This window comes from Suncus etruscus, chromosome 15 (genome assembly GCF_024139225.1).
Source record: "Suncus etruscus isolate mSunEtr1 chromosome 15, mSunEtr1.pri.cur, whole genome shotgun sequence".
Taxonomy (NCBI): Eukaryota; Metazoa; Chordata; class Mammalia; order Eulipotyphla; family Soricidae; genus Suncus; species Suncus etruscus.
The window spans coordinates 41,431,898-41,454,481 of record NC_064862.1 but is presented as its reverse complement, the minus strand read 5'-3'; the positions used below and the strand labels follow the sequence as shown (position 1 = coordinate 41,454,481).

General features: G+C 45.0%; 1 protein-coding gene across 1 annotated transcript in view; it reads right to left on the bottom strand.

The window, feature by feature from the left end:
- Positions 1 to 14,598, bottom strand: part of ARID4B (AT-rich interaction domain 4B) — a 133,625-nt gene extending 119,027 nt beyond the window's left edge. The window contains exon 1 of the mRNA XM_049788918.1: positions 14,541 to 14,598. Coding sequence (XP_049644875.1) covers positions 14,541 to 14,546 — 6 coding nt within the window. The 5' untranslated portion in view covers positions 14,547 to 14,598. The remainder of the gene's footprint in view (positions 1 to 14,540) is intronic.
- Positions 14,599 to 22,584: the final 7,986 nt, after the last annotated feature.

Sequence of the window (22,584 nt, the reverse complement as noted above, 5' to 3'; positions counted from 1 at the left end):
CAAGGAGCTAGAGGTAAAGTGTCTGCCCTGCAAGTGCTAGCCAAGGAAGGACCGCAGTTCTATCTCCCCCCCTCCACCCCGTCCCATATGGTCCCCCCAAGCCAGGGGCAATTTCTGAGCGCTTAGCCAGGAGTAACCCCTGAGCATCAAATGGGTGTGGCCCGAAAAAAACAAACAAAAACAAAAAAAAAGAGATAGTATCCTGTTACTTGTAAAAACTGAAGATAGCATAATGGGTAGGGGAATTGCTTTGTACAAAGCCAGTACAGGTTTGATCTCAGCACCAACTATGGTCCCCCAACACCTACCAGGAAGTTATCCCAGACTTCATATGAGATAATAGATGACTTCAGACAGAATAAGCCTGAGTGGCTTAGAAATATAAAAAGGGGGAACCAGAGAGATAGCATGGAGGTAGGGTGTTTGCCTTGCATGCAGAAGGATGGTGGTTCGAATCCCGGCATCCCATATGGTCCTCCTAGCCTGCCAGGAGTGATTTCTGAGCATTGCCGGGTGTGACCCCTGCAAAAAAATCCTTTGACCCAAACTTAATATATTATTTTGTGAAATGGCATTGAAATAGTATCTTTGAAAATGAATTTCAAGGGAGCAGTACAATAGTACAGTGGGTGGGGAACTTGCCTATCAAAACCAAAACACACACACACACACACACACATATATATATATATATATGGCAACATGCACACACACACACACACACACACACACACATATACACGGCACCTCAAAAGGTGTGAAAAGTCCACAGCCAAGTACTGCAACTTCTAGAAAACAAGTATGAGAACTGCAGCAAATTTAAGCAGGCCGGAGAGATAGCATGGAGGTAAGGCGTTTGCCTTTCATGCAGGAGGTCATCGGTTCGAATCCCGGCGTCCCATATGGTCCCCCGTGCCTGCCAGGAACAATTTCTGAGCCTGGAGCCAGGAATAATCTCTGAGCACTGCCGGGTGTGACCCAAAAACCACAAAAAAAAAAAAAAAAAAAAAAAAAAGAGAAAATATGAAAAAAGGGGGGGCGGAAAAAAAGGGGGGGGCGGAGAGAGAGCGTGGAGGTAGGGCATTTGCCTTGCTTGCAGAAGGACAGTGGTTCGAATTCCAGCATCCCATATGCTCCCCCAGCCTGCAAGGAGCAACTTCTAAAGGTAGAGCCAGGATTAACGCCTGAGCGCTGGCGGGTTTGACCCAAAAACGAAACAAAAAAAAGGGTTCAACTTCCAGAAAGCACCACACCAGAGGAGTATAACCTGTGGTGAGTATTGTGGCAGAGTACATTAAGGCAAACACAATCAGATCTGCGACCCCCAGCAAACACAACAAAATATGGCAGGCCCCGAATCATTATGACTACAGGAAGAGGAAAGAGAAAAAAAGAATTTTGACAAATCATAATAATGAGGCAGAGCAGCATATCTCAATATGGGACAATAGAACCCCTCCCAGGATATTCCAAGGAGTACAGAGGTAAAAATCACAGGGGGTATCACAGAATGAGAAAAGGTGCCAAGTCAAGAAGAGGGGTGTCAAAGGAAGATTGGAAGGGGGCCAGAGAAAAACAATGAGAAATACTAGCCTAGAGATACCTATATAAGATTAATAGAATTTGAAAATGTATCTGGCTAATCAACTATATTCTTAGATAGATAGATATATACTTATATACATATATATACTTATTCTTTTTATTTTTAATATATATACTTATTGTTAGTTGTGGGCCACACCCAGTGACGCTCGGGGCTATACTCCTGGCTATGTGCTCAGAAATTGCTCTTGGCTTGGGGGACTATATAAGACGCGGGGGGTTCAAACCGACGTCAGTTCTGAGTCAGCCACATGCAAGGACCCCTACCTCTGCATCGATGCCACCGCTCGGGCCCCTCTATTATATACATTTTTTTGGCTCCACCCAGTGATGCTCAGGGGTTACTCCTGGCTATGTACTCAGAAATCACTGCTGGCTTGGGGGACTATATGGGATGCCAGGGAATCAAACTGAGGTTCGTCCAGAATCAGCCGAGTGCAAGGCAAACACCCTACCACTGCTCTGACACCTATCATATACTTTTTAATAGAGATGACTCCATTAATCAACTAATTAAAGGGTTGAAGATATAGTAGTGAATAGAGAACTTCCTTGCATGCAGTCAACCATGTTTTGATCCCCTACATCCCATGTGGTTCCCCAAGCATGCCAGGAGTAATTCCTGAGTGCAGAGCAAAAGTAAGCTTTGAGCATTTCCACACAATGGCCTCCCCACTCAAAAAAAAAAAAAAAAAAAAAAAAAGGAGACAACTGAGGGAGGGCCAGAGAGATAGGGCATTTACTTTGTGGGCAGCTGACCCAGCGGACCTGGGTTCGATTCCCAGCATTCCATATGGTCCCCGGAGGCTGCCAGGAGTGATTTCTTTTTTCTTTTTTTTTTTTTCTTTTGGTTTTTGGGCCACACCTGGTGTTGCTCAGGGGTTACTCCTGGCTGTCTGCTCAGAAATAGCTCCTGGCAGGCACAGGGAACCATATGGGACACCAGGATTCGAACCAACCACCTTTGGTCCTGGATCAGCTGCTTGCAAGGCAAACGCCGCTGTGCTGCTATCTCTCCGGGCCCCAGGAGTGATTTCTAAGCAGAGCCAGGAGTAACAACTGAGCACCACTGGTTGTGGCCCAAAAAAGCAAAAACAACAAAAATAGACAACTAAATATGGAAAAGGTAAGATCAAATATACATTAACTTTTATAACTTTCATAAATGATAATTCAATATATTAACACTACATCCCGATTTCCAGAGCAAACTGTCATTACTGAAAATAATTTAGCCTTAAATATTCAAATTCAAAATAAAATGTCCAAAACTATATACATTTTTTTTTGTTTTGGGGTCACACCTAGCGGTGCTCATGGGTTACTCCTGGCTCTGTGCTCAGAAATCGGTCCTGGCAGGCTCAGGGAACCATGTGGGATGCCAGGAATCACACCCAGGTACGTCTCAGTCAGCCACATGCAAGGCAAACACCCTGCCGCTGTACTATTGCTCTGGCTCCATACCTGATCACCTTATTTAATAATATTACTTACCCTAACCTCCATTTTCTACTCAATTATTTTCGTAGTACCACCTTGTGCTAACTTCTCAATCTTCTAAGTTTACTATTTCTAAATAGTAAATAAGCTATTTACTACCCTATATAATATAAAAAATACTATAACTATTTAGTATAAAAATACCTGTGTGGGCTGGAGAGATAGCATGGAGGTAAGGCATTTTGCCTTGCATGCAGAAGGACAGTGGTTTGACTCCTGGCATCCCATTTGGTCCCCCGAGCCTGCCAGGAGTGATTTTCTGAGCATAGAGCCAGAAGTAACCCCTGAGCGCTGCCAAGTATGACTCAAAAGCAAACAAACAAACAACAAAAAAAAAAAAACCAAAAAAATATAGTATAAACATACTACATAGCTAACAGTCTATTATCTGTGCCCTAGTAAATTAAATACTTATGCTTGTTCTTAGTTTGTCTATTCAACTTAAAATGCAATCTCTCTTGTTCAATTAAATCCAGTGTATTTTCTATATAATATATATATATATATATAGTATTGTGCTAATTAAATGATGAATGCATTTTTGTTTGTTTTTGAGGATCACTCCCATATTTATGTTTATGGCTTACCCCGGCTCTGCACTCAGGGATCACTTCTGGTGGGCTTGGGAGACCACTTGGGGATTGGGGGTCAAACCCAGACCTGATGCATACAAGACAAGCACTCTACCCACTGTACTCTCTCTGATAATGAATGCGTTTTTTAAATGGCTAACTACTTGGTGGTCACCTGCCACAATAACAAAACATCTGAATCAACCCTCAATCTAATTATCAACAGCAACCCAAAAGCTAGCACACATATATATCAGACATTATTCAATTCTCCATTATATAGCAAAAGTAAAAATAATCCACATATCCAACATTTAACAAATAAAGTAACAAATGTAGTATAGTCATAAGATGCAATTTCATTTTGCAACAAAAGTACTAACACATGCTATAAATGAATCTTGAAAAGCAGTTAGCTAAGGGATAAAAGTCAGACGAAAAAGGCCACATATATGATTCCACTGATAGGAAGTAGTGATTGCCAAAGAAGGGAAACAGGGAAGAGAGAAGATGGAATGACTGGCAATAGGAAAAAGGTTTCTTCTTGAAAAAATGAAAATATTGTGGAATTAAACAGTATGAAGAGATGCAAATTCTTCTAAGACATACTGCACTGTGTACCTTTGAAGGCTAGTGGAGTGGGGACCACACTCGATAATGCTCAGGGGTCACTCCTGGTGCTGCGCTCAGTAAATACTCAGGGTAATGCTCAGAGGACCATATGGAATGCCAAAGATAAAACCTGGGTAAGGCCAGGTACAAGGCAAGTGTTCTATCTGCTGTACTACCTTCTCAGTCCCTGAACTGAATATTTTATTTTATTTTATTTGGTTTTTGGGTCACACCCGGTGTTACTCCTGGCTGTCTGCTCAGAAATAGCTCCTGGCAGGCACAGGGGACCATATGGGACACCGGGATTCGAACCAACCACCTTTGGTCCTGGATTGGCTGCTTGCAAGACAAATGCCACTGTGCTATTTTCTCCAGTCCGCTGAACTGAATATTTTAAAAGAATAAATTTTATCATTTTTTAAATTAAAAAACTAAATTTTAAGTTAAAGTGGTATATCTATCTCCTTTTATTCCCAAAAAACTTGTTAAAATAAATAAATGGAAATACAGAAAGATGGAGCCAGAGAGATAGCCTGGAGGTAAGGTGTTTGTCTTGCATGCAGAAGGTTGGTGGTTCGAATCCTGGTATCCCATATGGTCCCGAGTCAGCCAGGAGCGATTCCCGAGCATAGAGCCAGGAGTAACCCGTGAGTGCTGCCGGGTGTGACCCAAAAACCAAGAGAAAAAAAAAAAAAGAAAGAAAATACAGAAAGGGGTGAGTGCAAAGTGCTAGACTGTAACTGGCATTAACAAAGATTAATAAGGCCCTGAGCTCAAGTTACAGCAAAGGAAAAAACCTGATGATCTCCCAGCACTTCTAGGTATGGTAAGGCCCTGAACACCTCCAGACTGACTCTGGTGTCTCCTAGCACCACCAGACCCCAGCATTGAACCATGCACCCTGCACAGTCAAGCTGGATATAACTGGGTTCTGAACAATGCTTTGGAAGACCTCCAAAATTCACAGAGAAAGGTACTGCCAAACTCAATATTCAAACTCATGGGGTCCTAGAATCCAAACCAATAAGTAAATTAGTAACCAACAAGTAAGTTAGTAAGTATAGTTAGTAAGCAGCAGGAAGTGCACTGTTTCCACCAATCCATTCAAATCTTAAAACTTTAACTTTCAGGGGCTGGAGAGATAGCATGGAGGTAAGGCATTTGCCTTTCATGCAGGAGGTCATCGGTTGGAATCCCGGTGTCCCATATGGTCCCCCGTGCCTGCCAGGAGCAATTTCTGAGCCTGGAGCCAGGAATAACCCCTGAGCACTGCCAGGTGTGACCCAAAAACCACACACACACACACAAAAAAAACCTTTTACTTTCAATACAAATCCCTTCTCATGGGCCCGGAGAGATAGCACAGCGTTATTTGCCTTGCAAGCAGCCAATCCAGGACCTAAGGTGGTTGGTTCTAATCCCGGTGTCCCATATGGTCCCCCGTGCCTGCCAGGAGCTATTTCTGAGCAAGACAGCCAGGAGTAACCCCTGAGCAATGGTGGGTGTGGCCCAAAAACAAAACATAAAAAGAAAACAAAAACAAAAACAAACAAAAAAAAAAACAAATCCCTTCTCATAGCTGGCCCAATAACATCATTCAACAGAACTTTAGAACCTTGTGATCATTCTACCTACTTCCACTCTACAATTCCTCTATGTTATATTCTCCATATAGCAGCATATATATATATATATATATGTATGTATGCTCCATATAGCATTTTTTGTTCCTTGTATGCAAGTGATTTATCACTGAGCTACTTCTCCAGCCCCCAAAAGACATTCCTTCCTTCCTTCCTTCCTTCCTTCCTTCCTTACTTCCTTCCTTCCTTCCTTCCTTCCTACCTTCATTCCACCCTCCCTCCCTCCTTCCTTTCTTTTTTTTTTTTTTTTTTTTTGGGCTCTACTCAGTGATGCTCAGGGGTTACTCCTAGCTATGTGCTCAGAAATCACCTCCAGCTAGGAGTACCATATGGTACACCAGGGGATCTAACCGCAGTCTGTCCCAGATTAGTGTGTGCAAGGCAAACGTCCTACCACTTGTGCCACCACTCCAGCTCCAAAAGTTATACTTTTATTGAAGTATTTTTGGAAAAAAAAATCACATCACCTAGGTCTCTTAAAATCCTTCAATGTGTTTCTTGTTTGCATAGGCACATTAAAATGGGAAAATACTATACATACAAATAAGATCTTATCTAATAGAGATTGGAACACACAAAAAAATCTTGTAGTGCAACGGGACCTTACACCCTGAACATTGACATAATGACCTGGCACATGCCTCAGAAGAATGGGCATTCTCCATTCACCCCTGAACTAGGGAAGCCATCCACAAACATCCAAGTTTGTCTATAACATCACCTGTAAGCAATCCTCTACCAGGGAAGATCCTACCGCTGCTCTGACTTCGACCTGCTCAAAAGAGACTTCCCTTAACACTGAGAAGACTTAACAACAACAACGACCCGCTTACATGACAGTGCTCTCTGCATTGCCCTTTAATTGTGAGGTGAAACTAGAGGACTCTCTACATCCTGACTTCAATGTAGGATATGCAGATTCCAGGATCTTTAATACAGAAGCATGATACCAACAACAGAGACTGTATGAAAAATAAAAGTGTGTTGGCACTACAAACAATGTCTTAGATTGGCCAGGAAACTTCAGGAGTAGGGTCTCCTTGTATTTAGGCCAAGGTTTTTCCTTTCTATGTCCCTCATATTTTGGTGGGCCTATGCAGACAATAATTGCCACTCTAACACCGTTTTTACTGTGCTCCTTTGACTCTAATCCTTAAAAAAAACCCACTTAAACTTTTTAGGTTAACTTAAGCTAATATGCATGTGCACAGGAATGTAAAAAAAAATACTATGCCTTTAATGTTTAAGGAGTTACATAAGTTTTATGGCTTTAGATTGCTTTGTGTGCTGCTCAGAAATATTATAATGTATTACAATCTGAGGACTTGAGGTACAAAGTTATAGTACATGGATTCTGTTTTATTTATCTTAATGTTCTTTGGCTAAAAGTCCATAGTTAAGATATCAAAGGGGACTTCTTCTGAGAATTCTGTGTATGGGTGATTATCCTTCCACTGTAACTTTACCTTGTCCTCTTTCTTTGCATCTTTGGTCTCATAATTAAAAATTAAAAATTAAAAAAAATATCCTTCAATGCCTGACTTACTCAGACTTTAAGATCTTATAATTTAGTAGGGGCCTTTTAATCTCTCTAGCTTTCTTTTCTACCATTCCTGTCTTAAAGTTCATCTTCCAGAAGCCAGAGCGGTGGTAGGGCATTTGCCTTACATGCAGCTGACCCAGGATGGACCAGGTTCGATCCTCAGCATCCCATAAGATCCCCCAAGCCAGGAGCAATTTCTGAGCGCATAACCAGGAGTAACCCCTGAGTAGCACCGTGTGTGCCCACTACCAAAAAAAGTTCATCTTCCAAACATATCAATGTTATGTTCTGAAAAAGTCCATTCCCTCAGACTTTAAGTACGACCATATAAATATCACTCACAATCCTAGAGATTTGAAATTTTTATCCAGTCCATTTAACTTGGAAATTTACTTCAAAGTAATTAAATTTTAGTAATGCAAAATACAAAAGCAGGAAAAGTTTAATTTAGGGGGGAAAAAGTAAAACATGGGGCAAAGAAAATGTCTCAAAGAGTTGAAGCATGGTCCGCCTTCAAGAGGTCAAATTCAATCCTGGGACATGGTAACCTTGAGCACTATTAGGAATATCCCTAAGTACTAAGCAGGAGATAGTTCCTAAGCACACACCACACCACACCACACCACACCACACACTACACACACACACATACACCCCCCACACACACATAGCTCCTAAGCACACCACACACACACACACACACACACACACACACACACACATACCCCACACACACATGGAAAGAACAAGGTTCTTAGAAGTTTTATCAATTTTCCTTTCTCTTTTTTTCCTTTTTCCCAACAGAACCACAGGGCTTGAATAATCTTGTTTTCCCTCATAAATTGAGGAGAAAAAAAAAGTAGATGGTACTAGGAGCAAACAGTAGCATGAACATTGAGTGGAAATAAAAAAAATGATCAGGGGCCAGAGCAGTGACTCAGGGTGTTAGGCATCTGCCATGTGCGAGCTATCTTAGGACGAACTGTGGTTCGATCCCCCGGAGTAAGTCAGGGGCGATTTCTGAGCCTATAGTAACCTCTGAGCTGAGGCCACCGGGTGTGGCCCAAACACCAAAAACAAAACAAAACAAAACAAACAAACAAACAAAAAGATAGATGATCACATTTGGGGCCAGAGAGATAGCATGGAGGTAAGGCGTTTGCCTTTCATGCAGGACAGTGGTTCGAATCCCGGCATCCCATATGGTCCCCCAAGACTGCCAGGAGCGATTTCTGAGTATAGAGCCAGGAGTAACCCCTGAGCTGCCGGGTATGGCCCAAAAACCAAAAAAAAAAAAAGATCAGACCCAAATATAAAACCCAAAGTCATCAACAATAGAATCAAGATACCCAATCTACAAGTTATAAACAAAAGGGACCGGCTACACTAGCAGTACAGGGTGCAAAGCGGGGAGGTATGGGGATGCATGCTGGGAACAGGAGTGGAGGGAGAAGTTTTATAAATTTTAATATTATTATTAGGGTCAGAAAGAGTAGAGCAGGAAAAAGCTTGCCTATAGCAGAGTTGGTGGGTACCATCTCCAGCACCACATAAAGTCAACCCCCAGGCATGAGTGATTCCTGAATGTAGTGTTGGAAAATAATTCAGCATAGCCTGGTATGGCCCAAAAACATAATAATCATCATTATTTATCATTTAAATGCTCATGTGCTGTAATTAAAACTAAAAGATCTATCAGAAGTATGAAAAGTAAGGACCAGGGCGACAGTAGAGTAGGTAAGGCGCCTGCCTTGCATTCGACTGACCCAGGTTCAATTTCTACTGTCCCATATGAAACTGGCTTGCCCCACCAGAAGTGATCCCTGACCTGCGCACAAAGTCAGGAATAAGGACTACCCTTACTGTACCACTCTACCAAATGTGGTCCCCAAACCAAATTTTAAAAAAGCCAAAATAACAACATCCTGATCTATATTAAAACAAAATATTGCAGGCCCGTCCCAGAGGCCTTCTCCCTAGCCTGGGGAGTTCTGGGAGGCTTGGCAGGACCCCAGCCGTCCCCCTCTTGTTCCCCTGAACTCTGGGCCTTCCCTGGGCCCCGGTCCAGGTGGACTCTATAGGGGTCATCAGGTTTTCCCCCTACCTCTCCACTAATGGGAATGCGCAGGAGGAGGAGGGCAGGCTGTTCTAGCACTGGTTTATGTTGGGACAGTCACTGGGAATTTTTTCTCCTTGGTCTCCTATTGAAAGTACTGTATGCATATAGTTTATATATGCATAATATCCATCTTGTATTGTGACCTTGATACTGCCCTACAAAGCTCATTTCTAATCTTTTACTGCCTAGTCCCAACCCTTATTTCCCCCAATCTACCCATGTAGGTGCAGCTCATGACATGAAACTCACCACATAGAGTGATGAGTGCAGTTAGAGAAATAACTACACTGAAAACTATCATAACAATGTGAATGAATGAGGAAAATAGAAAGCCTGTGTCAAGTACAGGTGTGGGTGGGGTGGGGAGGAAGGAGATCTGGGAAATTGGTGGTGGGAATGTTGCACTGGTGAAGGGGGGGTATTCTTTACATGACTGTATTCATACAACTACAATCATATTTGTAATCACAGTGTTTAAAGATAATTTAAAAAATTGCTTTTTAGTTATTTCTCAAAAGCATGTTAGGCAAAAATAGCACAATATAGAGTTTACTATTCAATAAAGGGATTCTATTTAAATTCTATCTCAAAGGTATTTTATTGTATATTTTTGGGGTTTTTTTTTTTTGGGGGGGTCACACCTGGCAGTGCTCAAGGGTTACTGGCAGGCTCGGGAACCATATGGGATGCCGGGATTCGAACCGACATCCTTCTGCATGCAAGGCAAACACCATACCTCCATGCTATCTCTCTGGCCCCCGGGAAGGATTTTTAAAACTTTTGCTTGTTCTTGGAGGCCACACCCAGCGGTGCTTAGGGGTTATTCCTGACTCTGTGCTTAGGAGTTATTCTGACACAGTGACATGGTGCTCAGGTGACCACATAGAATGCTGGTGAATTGAACCCGGGTCAGGTCAGCTGTGTGCAAAGCAAATGCTCTCCCTGCAGTGTTATCACTCTAGCACCTTAAAACTGTTTATACTGAAAATGATATATATATGTATATTTTGCCAGTGATTTGGGGAGTAGCAGAGGACTGGGGTTTGAGTCACACCCAGTTGTGCTTCGGGCTACTTCCATGGGTATTCCAGGACCTTGTGTTGCTGGATTATAACTGAAGTCTGTGTCATGCAAGATGGTCTTAATCATGCTATAAATAGTTTATCTGCTATATTTTTAAAGCAATAATTAGAGAAAAGCATCTGTAGGGCTAGAGAATAGAAAAGCAGATGGGATGTTTGAAAAGTAGGTAGGGTGTTTGATTTGCAGATTTGCAACTCAGTTCTATCCCCAGCACCAGAGCCAAAAAGAAGTAACACAAGGGGGCCTGAGTGGTAGCGCAGGCTGTAGGGCATTTGCCTTGCTCGAACTCACCTAGGACAGACTGCGGTTTGGTCCCCTAAGCCAGGAGTAACCCCTGAGTATCACCAGGTGTAACCCAAAAAACAAAAAACAAACAAAAAGAGTAAGTCCTGAGCACTTCAGTAACCCAAGATCAAAGCAAAGAATAAGATCTGAGCACAACTAGGTGTGGTCAAAAAGCCAAAAAATATTTTTTTAATTTCAAAATAAAAGTTTTACATCAGGGGTGTGGGGAAATAAAAAAGTTTTACATCAGAGTTCAGAAAGAGTACAGCAGATAGGGTATTTGCCTATCAAGCACCCAATAAAATCCCTCAAGCTCTACCACAAGGAGTTATAACTAAGCATAAAGTCAGAAGTAAGCCTTGAGCACCAGCAAGTGAGGACCCTAAACAAAATTTACCTCAAAATACAAGTATGTGGTAAAATCTGATAAACATTATTAGAACAGAAAAAAAAGAACACTGGGACCTGAGCGTTAGCACAGCAAGTAGGGCATATTTGCCCACCTGGGTTAGATTCCTAGCATCTTTATAAGGCTCCCTAAGCCTGTCAAGAGTAATAACTAAGCACAGAGCCAAAAGTAACCCAAGTGCCACCAAGTACACTAGTAGAGTAGGCACTTGCCTTGCATGCAATCAGTTGGATCCCCAGCACCATGTATGATCCCCAGAGAACACCAGGAATGATTCCTGAGCACCAAAGGATATTGCCCAAACACCCTTAAAGGCCTCCCCCAAGAGAGAAAGAAAATGAGAAAACAAAAAGGAAACAAATTCAATACAACACAATTAATACTTAATTTTTTAGACTACAGGTCTGTTAAAGCAAAATATCAATCCTGGGCAGAACTTAACTTTAACACAAGATATTAAGATGTAAGAAATAGGCTAGGCCTGGGGAGATAGCACAGCGGCGTTTGCCTTGCAAGCAGCCGATCCAGGACCAAAGGTGGTTGGTTCGAATCCCGGTGTCCCATATGGTCCCCCGTTCCTACCAGGAGCTATTTCTGAGCAGACAGCCAGGAGTAACCCCTGAACATCGCCGGTGTGGCCCAAAAACCATTAAAAAAAAAAAAAAAGAAATAGGCTAAGGGAAAGAAAGTCAAGACAGCTGGCAGAAAAGCCTGCTTTGCACACCAAATACCTGGGTATGGTTCCCTATACTCCATCTACAAGTCCCAATAGGACTTGAGCACACAGCTATGAGTAAGCCCCAAGCCCCTAGCGAGTGTAGCCAAAAAATATGAAAGAAAAAATAGGCTGTGCTTTTTTGAACTTACGATTACTGGTATATACCCAAAGAGAAGATTTAAGCTTTTGTTGGAAGTTCTTATATAAAATTAGGAAATTTTACAGTAATTATTTTCCTCTTTAAAGGCACTAGTAATTTTGTTAAAGGCAGGAATAATGGAATAATGGAAATGCTGAACACTTAAAACTAGCAGTTCTAGGGGCCGGAGAGATAGCATGGAGGTAAGGCGTTTGCCTTTCATGCATGAGGTCATCGGTTCAAATCCCGGCACCCCATATGGTCCCCTGTGCCTGCCAGGAGCAATTTCTGAGCCTGGAGCCAGAAATAACCCCTGAGCACTGCCGGGTGTGACCCAAAAAAACACAAAAAAACACACACACAAAAAAAAAACTAGCAGTTCTAAAATGATCCCCCAAAATTTGCATTTTCCTAATAGGTACTACAAAACTTTTAAACTAAAGTTTCCAATATACTTTCATTTCTCAGACCCAGTTGGGTTAAAGGAAAGTAAATAAAAGAAGAAATGGAACAAAGAACATTAAAATCTAAAAGACCTCCAATTTATTATGGTTCCTTTAACCAAGCATTAACAGAGTACCTAAGATGTGTCTGTCAGGCATTATATATTAGAATGCAATGTATGTAATGTAATATGGCCACAGCTCCCACAGATAAAAGCATTTATTCCAAACAAAATGCTGTATTATTCAACTTCAGATCACATTAAATATTATTCAAATCAAAACTTTCCTTAAGGATCGTCATCCAACATCAAGAAAGATAACATGGTTTTTCCTAATGAAGTCACTTGTTGCTGTTCTATAACCGTTACAAGAAGTGCAGCTAGCTAGCTTCTGAGTGACTAACAAAAGGAATTCCTGGATCTTACTGTTTATTTTTTCATTTACATGACAGTGAAAGAAAAGTCAGCAAATAAACTTTCATAAAACTTAACTACTTTATATAGCTGACAAATATTTTATGTACCCAGTTTTTACTTTCTTCCATAAATATTTAATATAAATCTTAGTGTAGATGCACTTAGTGTAGATGAAGTACCTGTTTTTATTCTAAGCGAAGATTTTTTTACAATTAATCATAATAAGTGTTTTTCAAGGAGTGTTTGTCAAAGGAAATCACAGGTAAAAAAAATCTATTAAGTGAGGGGCTACAGCAGGAGCCTAGAGGACCCAAGAAGGGTGACAGGGTCACACAAGAAAGAAACAAGGTCAGAAAAGGGCTGTGGTAGGGAAAATGATTGAGAAACTGTGATTTAAAAGAACTGCTCAAAGGTAGATACCATCTATATTTAACTCATTTTCTTATAGTGAACACATTCTCTTTTTTTCAAGAACTTTTAAATTTCTAATGAGAAAAAATCTGCTAGTCTATAAATTCCTCCAGTCTACTATGTATAGTTCAACTGAATAAGGCTTTTTATCCTAAAGGCCATCAAAAACATATAATAGCATTCAATTACTCTCTAATGTAAAAAGTGAGTACTTTTACCGCTATAATTTCTTCCAACAATTAAGCAAATTGCACTTTGGGGACATGTTTACATTTAAAAGGAACCCAGCCAACCATCTTCCACATCGGGTTTTATCACAAGACGAAAATAACATCTGACAATTCACAGGATCAATAAAGGAAAACAAATCATCAGACCCGAAATCCCTGGAAATCCCAGAACTGCTTGCTCCGGAATTGCGTTCAAGATCACCAAGGTTCTCTTTCAGAACCTCTCCATTGCCAAGCATTTTCCTACTTAATCAAATGTTGCTAAAATTCGCAAGTCCTGGAGACAACAAATCAATGAAGATTCTCTTTCACCAACTAGAGCCGAGAGAAACCCCCAATATACAGTTCGGCTTCTAGAAATCAGGTTATTTAACCTGCTCTTTTTGTTTGTTTTTTTCCTGTTAAACCTTCTAAGAGCCATTCTCTTGCAGTCATTCCGATCAATCCTGTACCTTCCCCCCCCCTAACGCCCCAGAAATAAAAAGAAAACACGTTTCTCCAAGGGCGAAAAGAGCCTCATCAGCCAGACATCATCTTTCAACTGGCTGCAAGTCAATAAAGAGAGAGAACGAGCAAGGCCCAGAGACACCCACAACCAGCAGCGGATCCCTGCGTGTCGTGTCCCCCCCAGATCCACGACGGAGGGGCCGAACCCCCCCCCCAGCAGCACACCTTGCATGCAGGGGCTCACGACGACCCGGGGGGGGGGTGTCCACCCCCGCAACTTGCTGATGCTGACTCTCCCAACGAACGCCCCAGGGCTTGGGTGCACCGGTGCCATCATCAAGCCATCTATCTATCTATCTTACCTTCATGATGATTCGGGGCCGCTGCTCCCCAGGAAAACACCAGCTTCACCGGCACCTGAAGCGGAGAGAAAAGAAAGACCCCGCAGTCAAAAAAACCAGGGGCCGAGGGGGACGAAAAGAGAGAGGGAGAGAGAGAGAAAGGGAGAGAGCGTGCAGAAAGCAGCACCGACGATGCAATCGAGTCCCCCCCAACCCTAAGACCGAATCGGGGCTCCTTCCCCCCCCACCCGGGGCCTCGCCATCCCCACCCACCCGGCCTCCTACAGACACCCCAGTGCAGCTCGGCGGCTTCCCGTCCCCATTGTCGGTCGGTGGGGCCGCCACGGAGTTGGTCGCCTCGGACGGTGACGCCATTTCTGTCCGAGAAGAAACTCGCAAGCTAGCAAGCGAGCAAGCAACCACCAGGCCAGGAGGGAGGGGGGGGACCGCCGTCAGTCGTCCGAGATCTCAGGCCTGAACCCCCAAAACCTGCACCACGACGACGCCGATGAGGTCGGGGGCATCGTCAGAAGCAGCAAATTACAAACCAGGGCCACAGGTCCGGGGCGATGGGCCTTGCAGGCATGCATGCCACTGCTGAGGGCCTCGGAGCGAGCGTGCAAGCGATCACTCGGACCTTGCAAGGCGGGGTGGGCTGGGGGGTGCTTCCAGGACGCCGAGGCCCCCGGATCCATCTCCCCCTAGGCCCTGAGGGGTTGCAAGGGCGCCCCAAAAGCCCCCCAAAGAGGAGGCGAGCGAGCTGAGGCCTGGGCAAAGCAAAGCAAAGCAAAGGCCCGACTTACCTTCCTGCAAGCGAGGCGAGGCGAGCCGCGTCCCCTCTCGTCCTCCTGCTCCCCCCAACCCAGCTAGGCCAGGGGGAGAGCGAGCGAGCGAGCGAGATGGGGGGCCGAAGGGCGGCCGGAAGGGTCCAGCAGCAGAAGCTCGAAGCTGCGGCTCCTCCTCCTCCTCCGCCTCCTCCTCCTCCTCCTCCTCCCGCGGCGGCGACTGGTACCTTTGTTTGGCGGCCGCTCGGGCTCCCTCGCAGGGGGCGGGGGGACGACGGAAAAGAAGAAAAAAAAAAAATCCCTGCTCCCGGGCTGGAGGTGCAAGGCCTCCCCCTCGCTCTCTCTCCCAATGGCGCTGCTGCTGCTGCTGCTGCTGCCCTTCTTCCTCCAGAGGACGGCGGCGGCGGCGGACCCTCCCCTCGGAGGCTCCAAACCACCGTGGCTGCAAGCCCGAAGCTGAAAGCTGAAGCGTCGCCTCCTCTTCCTGCCTCCCAGCTCCTTCTCACTCCGGCCGACTCCACTCGACTGACTGACGGGCAAACATCGCTCTGCACTGCGCCCCCCTCCCCTACCTACTCCCGGGTTCTCCTTACCCCTCTCTCTCTCTCTCTTTCTCTCTCTCTCTTCCCCCCCCCCTCCTTGCCGTCCGCTGATTGGCCAGTATCCTCTAAGTCCCGCCCTCTCTGTAATCTGATTGGTCCTCGCCATACAAACAACGCCGCCATCTTGCCCACCCGTTCTATGGCAACAAAGTTAACGCCTCCAAAGCTTCCCGGGAAATGTAGTCCGGGTTATTTCAGGGAAGCCGGTTTAAGCTTTCAGGAGCTAAGCGGAAGAGAACTACAAGACCCGAAATGCTCTGCGCCTAATATAAGCACGGGGAGGCAGCCAGGGAAGGTGGGGGTGGGGGTGGTTTAAGGAGGGAGGCGGGGCGGGGAGGCAGCTTGTGGGAGGCGGCGACGGCGCGTGCGCAGTAGGAGCGGGATGGCGCATTTTCTCGCGCCGGCCCGGGATTGCGGCGATGCTGGCTGGCGGCGGCGGCGGCGTCGGAGGCGGCGGAGGCGGACCGTGGTGCGGACGGCGAAGGGGCGGGATTCCCGGGCTGAAGTATTAAAATGACACGCTTGGGGTGAACGCTAAGAGTGAGACTCTGAGGCGAGCGACTGCGACTCTCTTCCGCAGCGGCGTGCAAGGCGTGAGCGAGCGAGCTCCTCGTTGAACCGTGAGTGCCCGCGGCGGCCCACTGCGGGTAACCCGGATGGGGAGGCGGCCGGGTCGGGGCGGCCGAAAGACGAAGGCGGGGCCCGGAGCGGGAGCGAGAGGGAGAAAAAGAAAGGAGGCGAAGGACCCGGATGCTGAACCGGGGAGCGTCTGGAATTTCCTCCCAGCTCAAGTAGGGAGGAGTAGCGGAGGGACCTGCCGGCCAAACCTCATGCAAAACCGGCCCCACTCTTTTTGCCCCATAAATCTCCCATCTCTGGCAATTTTATTTATTTATTTTTTACCAGACTCTCCGTTCCTGGAGTTGGAGCAGGAAGATGAGCTTGGGGACCGGAGTGGTAGTTCGATCTGAGTTCGATCCCCGGCATCCCACATGATCTCACTCTCCTCTCCAAAAGCCTGCCAGGAGTGATTACTTTTTTTTTCTTTTTTTTTTTTTTTTTTTTTTTGGTTTTTGGTTTTTGGGTCACACCCGCAGCGCTCAGGGGTTACTCTGGTTCTGTGCTCAGAAATCGCTCCTGGCAGGCTCGGGGATTCGAACCACCGAGCTTCTGCATGCAAGGCAAACGCCTTGCCGCCATGCTATCTCTCCGGCCCCCAGGAGTGATTTCTGAGCACAGAGCCGGGTACTACAAAAAAAAAAGAGAGAGAGAGAGGAGAGGAGAGGAGAGATTAGAGACAGACAGACAGAGAGAGAGAGAGAGAGAGAGAGAGAGAGAGAGAGAGAGAGAGAGAGAGAGAGAGAGAGAGAGAGAGAGAGGAGAGAGAGAGAAAGAGAGAGAGAGAACACTAACTGAGAGGAGAGGAGAGAGAGAGAGAGAGAGAGAGAGAGAGAGAGAGAGAGAGAGAGAACACTAACTGAGCACCGGGCACTGCAAAAAAAGAGAGAGGAGAGGAGAGGAGAGACCGTCAGAGACTGAGAGAAAAGAGAGAACTGAGCACCCATTTGCATGTTGGGCGAGTTTGGAAGCTGGAAGCTGACTGCCGTTTGCAAGATAACTGGGTGGTAGCTGCACTTCCTCCCTGCAGGGTTCTCTGCCCTCACTCTCGAACTTGTTGGAATGCACTCGGCGTCTCTTCTAGTTCCGTCCTTTCTGCTGCTTAGGGTGCCCCTTGCAGGAACACTGCTGTGGCTCTAGCCGAGCCAATCCAACCCGGTGAGAAAAACTCCAAAGCGGTGGACGCACTCGTGTGTGCTAGAGGAGTTAGGAGAAGTGTTGTTGCCCTGCAAACTTGCATTGAGAGATGAAGAGGCTAATGAATGGCAAGAGTTACTATTTACGGAAGGAACATTCCAGAAAGAATAACTCATTAGGAAACCTAGAGTCTAGAGCGAGTTTACTTTTTCTTTACGGGGAGGGTTGTTGGGCTACACCCGGGCGGCACTCAGGGGTTACTCCTGGTTCTACGCTCAGATATGGCTCCTGGCAGACTTGGAGGACCTTATGAGATGCTAGGGATCAAACCCCGGTTGGTCATATGCAAGACAAATGTTCTACCCTCTGTGCTATCGCCCTAGAGCGAGTTTTCTAAGCCCCTACTCATACATGTCCCGGGCCTAACCCAAATCATATTGATTGATGGAGACTGAGAAAGAAAAGTCTTGATTTATGCACTCAGCCTACTTGGGAATGATGTTTATGAATCTGTTTAAATAAAGAAGCATCTTAAACAGGGGTCTTCAAACTACGGCCCGCGGGCCACATATTGTATTTATTCCCATTTTGTTTCTTCGCTTCTAAATAAGATATATGCAGTGTGCATAGAAATTTGTTCATAATTTTTGTTTTTACTATAATCTGGCCCTCCAACAGTCTGAAAGACAGTGAACTGGCCCCCTGTTTAAAAAGTTTGAGGACCCCTGATCTTAAATGTATGTTCGGTTCTGTCTGAGTAGCCTTTTAGCTAAAAGGATTCTCTTTTTTCCTCCATAACTGCTTTTAAACGTGAGGTAATGGGACCGGAGAGATAGCTTGGAGATACGGTGTTTGCCTTGCATACAGAAGGACAGTGGTTCGAATCCCAGCATCCTGTATGGTCCCCCAAGCCTGCCAGGAATGATTTCTGAGCATAGAGCCAGGAGTAACCCCTGAGCGCTGCCAGGTGTGGCCCCAAAACCAAAAACGAAAAATAAAAAAAGTCAGGTAATGAGGGGCCGAAGAGATAGCACAGCAGTAGGGCGTTTGCCTTGCTGCGCAGATGGATGGTAGTTCGAATCCTGGCTTCCCATATGATCCCCCAAGCCTGCCAGAAGTGATTTCTGAGCTCACAGCCAGGAGTAACCCCTGAGCCCTGCCGGTTGTGACCCAAAAACTAAAAAAAAAAGTGAGGTAATGGACTGAGCAACTAAACAGTGGGAGGGGAACTTATTGGTTATTAAGTTGGCATTTTGATTAAAGGGAGGTGCTTTACATGTGTGAAGCCCTGGATTTGATTCCTGTCACACATCTATAGCAAAAACCACCTAGTCACTTCAGAGTAAACTACAAAAAAGACTTTCAGTTTTTTAGGCTCAGGATTATAGAGACTACTAAATCATTGTCCTAGGAAGCAAAAGGGTACACCAGAGTTTGCCGAGCACCTGGCCAACCCAGATTCAGTACCAGGCACCTCAAATGGTCCCCACCGCATCACCAGAAATAACTTTTTTATATGTTATCCAGGGTTGTTTGTTTTTTTAATTTATTTAAAGAAAATGCATCACATAATTGACATAGTTGATTATAATACATTTGTTTCCAGGTAAGTAAAAGCAAAGTTACTGGGAACAAATGAAAGAAAAAATATAAAGGAAGAGAAGAAAGTTTCAAAAATAGAAAGAAGGGGGCTGGAGAGATAGATAGCATGGAGGTAAGGTGTTTGCCTTTCATGCAGAAGGTCATCGGTTCGAATTCCGGCATCCCATATGGAGCCTGCCAGGCGTGATTTCTGAGCATAGAGCCAGGAGTACCCCTGAGCGCTGCCGGGTGTGACCCGAAAACCGAAAGAAAAAAAAGAAAGAAAATTATTTTATGTCCAATGAAATCATTAAGACAGTGGAAGAAAGTTTAGTGAGCTCTTGTTAGTTGTCCATTCTGTAAAATCAGGTTGTTTCTATAGAGATGACAATATCAAATAAATGGAGTTGTCCCAAGATTGAAACAATATTACTGATACTACAAAAGTTTATGGGCATGTACTCAGCTGCCAGGCCTCCTGGAAGAAGGGAGATGTGGGAGCAGATATCACCCCCCAAACCTCTGTACGTGAAGATCGGTCAAATTCCGAAGGGAATCATGGAGGGTCAATGATGAGACAGGGCCATCTGGAAAATGCTGATTGTGGTGATGAAGGCAGCTGACTTGGTTTCAGTAGGGCAGGGGCTGACCTGCCCTTTTCCTCCAGATGGGGCCAACTTGCTACTGTGTGGGCCGGTGAACTCAGAAATGACACTTGAGTGCAGAACCAGGCCTACTCATGAGCCCGAGGGTAAGGTCTGACAACATAAAAAGAAATTGAGGCAACAGAGCTAAAGCTATAGCACATTTGCCTTTTTCACGCAGCCAACACAGAAGGGACCCCAGTTCAAATTCCAGCATCCCATATGGTCCCCCGGGCCTGCCAGGAGTAACCCCTGAACTCCGCCAGATGTGACACAACCCCCCCCCCCCAAAAAAAAAAAAAAAACAAGAAGAAAAAAGAAATTGAGGTAAGAGCCCCGAGGTAGTACATAGGAAGTGAGATTACATTATCATCCTTTGTTCTCCTGTATCCCTGTGAAACTCTTGCAGCAGCCACATTCCCACACACTTAAACAACCTGGGGCCCAACTCTGAAAGTTCCCAAGTAAAAATGAAGTAAGCAGGATGTTTATGAGCCAATTTAAATATTGAAGAATCTGAGATGCAAGTTTGGTTCTACCTGTGATTTTGTTCACTGACCTTTTATCTAAGAAATTATTTCTCTTTATTTCCCCCATTACTGCACAGTAAATTGGCATTTTGATTTGAAGGGGAGTGCTTTACATATGTGAGGCCCTGGATTTGATTCCTGTACACACACACATACACACAGAACAAAAACCACTTAGCTACTTCAGAGTAAACTACAAAAAGACATACTTTCAGTTCTTAGGCTCAAGATTCTAGAAACCACCACCTCATTGTCCTAGGAAGGAAAAGGGTACATCGAGTGTAGCACCGGCCTTGCTTGTGTGAGGCCTTGATTTCCCTACCAGTGTTCTCAAGCCGCAAGCCGCTTACGGCTCTTTACACTTTTTAATACCCTCTTCTGTGTGTCAGGCGGCCGCTCCAGGAGTCAGGACTCTGCTCCTAGCCTCTGTCGCTGCTAAGGAGCAGAGTCCTGTCTCCTGGAGCGGCCGCCCAGCACACAAAAGAGCCACATTAAAAAGTGTAAAGAGCCACAGCTTGCCGACCACTGCCCTACACCACAAAGTCCACTCATTGAGCACAGTCAGTGCAAACTAAAAACAAATAAGACAGTAAATCTGAGATACCTATACTGTTCTAAATGTATCAGAGCAATTAGTAAAAAAAAAAATGATATGAGGGCAAATAAAGCTAGTATCAGAGGGGCCAGAGAGATGGCATGGAGGTAGGGTGCTTGCCTTGCATGAAGAAGGATGGTGGTTCGAATCCCGGCATCCCATATGGTCCCCTGAGTATGCCAGGAGTAACCCGAGCGCCACCAGGTGTGACCCAAAAACCAAAAAAAAAAAAAAAAATTACAGCAGAGAGTCAGGAGTTACCGGTGGTAAAGGCATTTGTCTTGCACAATCTATGTCATTGCATGTGGTCCCCAAGCACCACCAGAGGTGATATTTGAGCAACGAACCAGAACAAAATCCCTGAGCACCTCCAGTGTGTCCTAAAAAACAAAAACAAAAAAAAAAAACACACACACACACACACACACACACAAAAAAAGCAAAAACTTAACTGGGCCACAGTTTCAACTTAAAGGCCAGGGAGGATGCATTGCTGCATTGAGACCTCATTGCAATACCTCAAGGAACACAGAGTGATTAATATATAACTATTGTGTAGCTTGTGCCCTGATTGCTGTCCTGATGGTTATTGTTGCAAATACTTGCAACAGAATAATAAAGTACTGATGGTACTGATACAGTAGGTAGACATATGCCTTGCACACAGCCAATCCAGGTTTCATCCGGCACCTTATATTTCCCCAAGCGGTGCCAAGAGTTAAGCTGGGGCCCGGAGAGATAGCACAGCGGTGTTTGCCTTGCAAGCAGCCAATCCAGGACCAAAGGTGGTTGGTTCGAATCCCGGTGTCCCATATGGTCCCCCTTGCCTGCTAGGAGCTATTTCTGAGCAGACAGCCACAAGAAAAAATAAAAAGTAAAGATTCAACCATAAAGAAGGACCCAGGGGGAAATTTTCTTGTATAGTTTGCAATTAGTAATAGTAATAAGCTGCCAGGGGCCGGAGCGGTCAGTGCATAGTGGTAAGGCGTCTGCCTTGCACATACTTGCTTAGACCGAAGTTCGATCCCCCAGCGTCCCATATGGTCCCTCGAGCCAGGAGCGATTTTGAATGCATGGCCAGGAGTAACCCCTGAGCGTCACCAGGTGTGACCCAAAAACCATGTGGTCCCCTGACCCTGCCAGGGGCAATTTCTGAGTGCAGAGCCAGGAGTAACCTCTGAGCACTGTCAGGTGTGACCCAGATAATAAGCTGTTACTTTAGATATCCCAAAGCTGTAAGATTTAGGAACACCCAGTACCTTCCTACACACATCACAATCCCTCTGCACCCCATCCCTATCAAGATAGTAACTGAATGGAAAAAAAGATAAAGGTAACTGAATGGGAAGGGGAAAGTAGGCAGGTATCTTTAATATATGTGCTTAATGGGGGAAAAAAAACATTCACGTGAAAGCTGGCACTCAGTTGAAAAGTAGCCAAGGGCACAGAAACAGGCACTGATTAGTTACATAATGCCTTAACCCTGACTATCCCTTCTATGAAATCTCCAGCCCTTAGCTCCTTAGAACCTATAACCCAAGAGGGGAGGGAAAAAAATAAAACCCTGATTCCA